A 1,143-nucleotide genomic window follows, 5' to 3' on the forward strand; every position below is an offset into this window, starting at 1 on the left:
TACGTTTCTTCCTCTTTGAAGTCGTCGGTTTTGGGCGGGTATTGGATGGCTTGTTCCGCCTGCATGAGCAATCCGATTGCCCGAAAGTTATCCTGGATCATTGCGTACTCCTGTAGGGCTCTCATGTGCCTCAATGCCTCCTCCATGCTTCCAATAGACAGCTCATCTTTGGATCCCAAATCATTGGTCTCGGGCTCTGCGGCATTAACGACCGGAATGTGATCCAATTCCCTTGGTGGTTCCGCTCGCAACTTGTAACTCCGGATTTTCTGCATCCTGAGTTGTCCTGCATCCTCCGACTTTCGTTTTCGATATGGACGAACTGGCCGGGGAATGACTTGTTTGACCGTGCCCAAAGATAGCATCCTGCCTTCCTGCATATTGTTGAATACCATATTGCCCGAAGTATCATCGTCGCATAGGAATGTTCTCATAGCCGAGAAATCATCCATGGTGAAGAGTTGCGATGGGGCAGGTTCATCCTTTAGAATCGACGACATCTCGTCGTAAAACTGCCAGTTGGGATGGAATTGCGGACCTTTAGCCAAATGCTTGTTTCTTATGCAGTAATACGTTTTTTTCAGGTTCCTGAATTTCCGATCCAGCTGAACGGCATCAACGTCTAGCATTCCCTGATTTCGCATAACGACGACCATTTCGCCCCAGACATCTTTGATCTTTCTGTTTGGATCTCGGAAATCAGCTTGTCGTTCACTGTAAAGTGATAGCAACATCTGGGTGTATCTGGCATTCCACCTCTTTTCATAAGCTGGTGTTTAGGTAGTGTAATTGTCAGATTTGGTTAAATCTTAATAACGTTTTACTTACTTTTAATGTCCATTGTTTACAATAGCAACCCTCGTTCAATGACAAAATAATATTGTATCGTTTCCTAGGCTGCACATTTTAGCGACGGCGTGGCTATTGTTATCGCGGGGGGAAAGTATCATGATCCAAGCAGCTGGTTGCGATATGCGCCTATCGATAACTATCGTTTAAATAGTACAAATTGGAGATGTGATTGCGCTTTGGTAAAATTATTATTTATTTTGATAGCTTATAACCAAAGCACTAAGCTTTACTTTAAATCTTGTGAATATCATCATTACTAACCTTAAGCGGTACTATAATTTGTATTTTAAG

General features: G+C 43.2%; 1 protein-coding gene across 1 annotated transcript in view; it reads right to left on the reverse strand.

Moving 5' to 3' along the window:
• LOC108051583 overlaps positions 1 to 926 on the reverse strand; it is a 1,013-nt gene extending 87 nt beyond the window's left edge. The window contains exons 1-2 of the mRNA XM_017133721.2: positions 829 to 926; positions 1 to 769 (exon numbers count right to left, since the gene is read on the reverse strand). The exon at positions 1 to 769 is cut by the window's left edge and continues 87 nt beyond it. Coding sequence (XP_016989210.2) covers positions 1 to 769; positions 829 to 841 — 782 coding nt within the window. The 5' untranslated portion in view covers positions 842 to 926. The remainder of the gene's footprint in view (positions 770 to 828) is intronic.
• Positions 927 to 1,143: the final 217 nt, after the last annotated feature.

The sequence above is a fragment of the Drosophila rhopaloa genome, unplaced genomic scaffold (assembly GCF_018152115.1).
Source record: "Drosophila rhopaloa isolate 14029-0021.01 unplaced genomic scaffold, ASM1815211v1 contig_159, whole genome shotgun sequence".
In the NCBI taxonomy this organism is placed as follows: domain Eukaryota; kingdom Metazoa; phylum Arthropoda; class Insecta; order Diptera; family Drosophilidae; genus Drosophila; species Drosophila rhopaloa.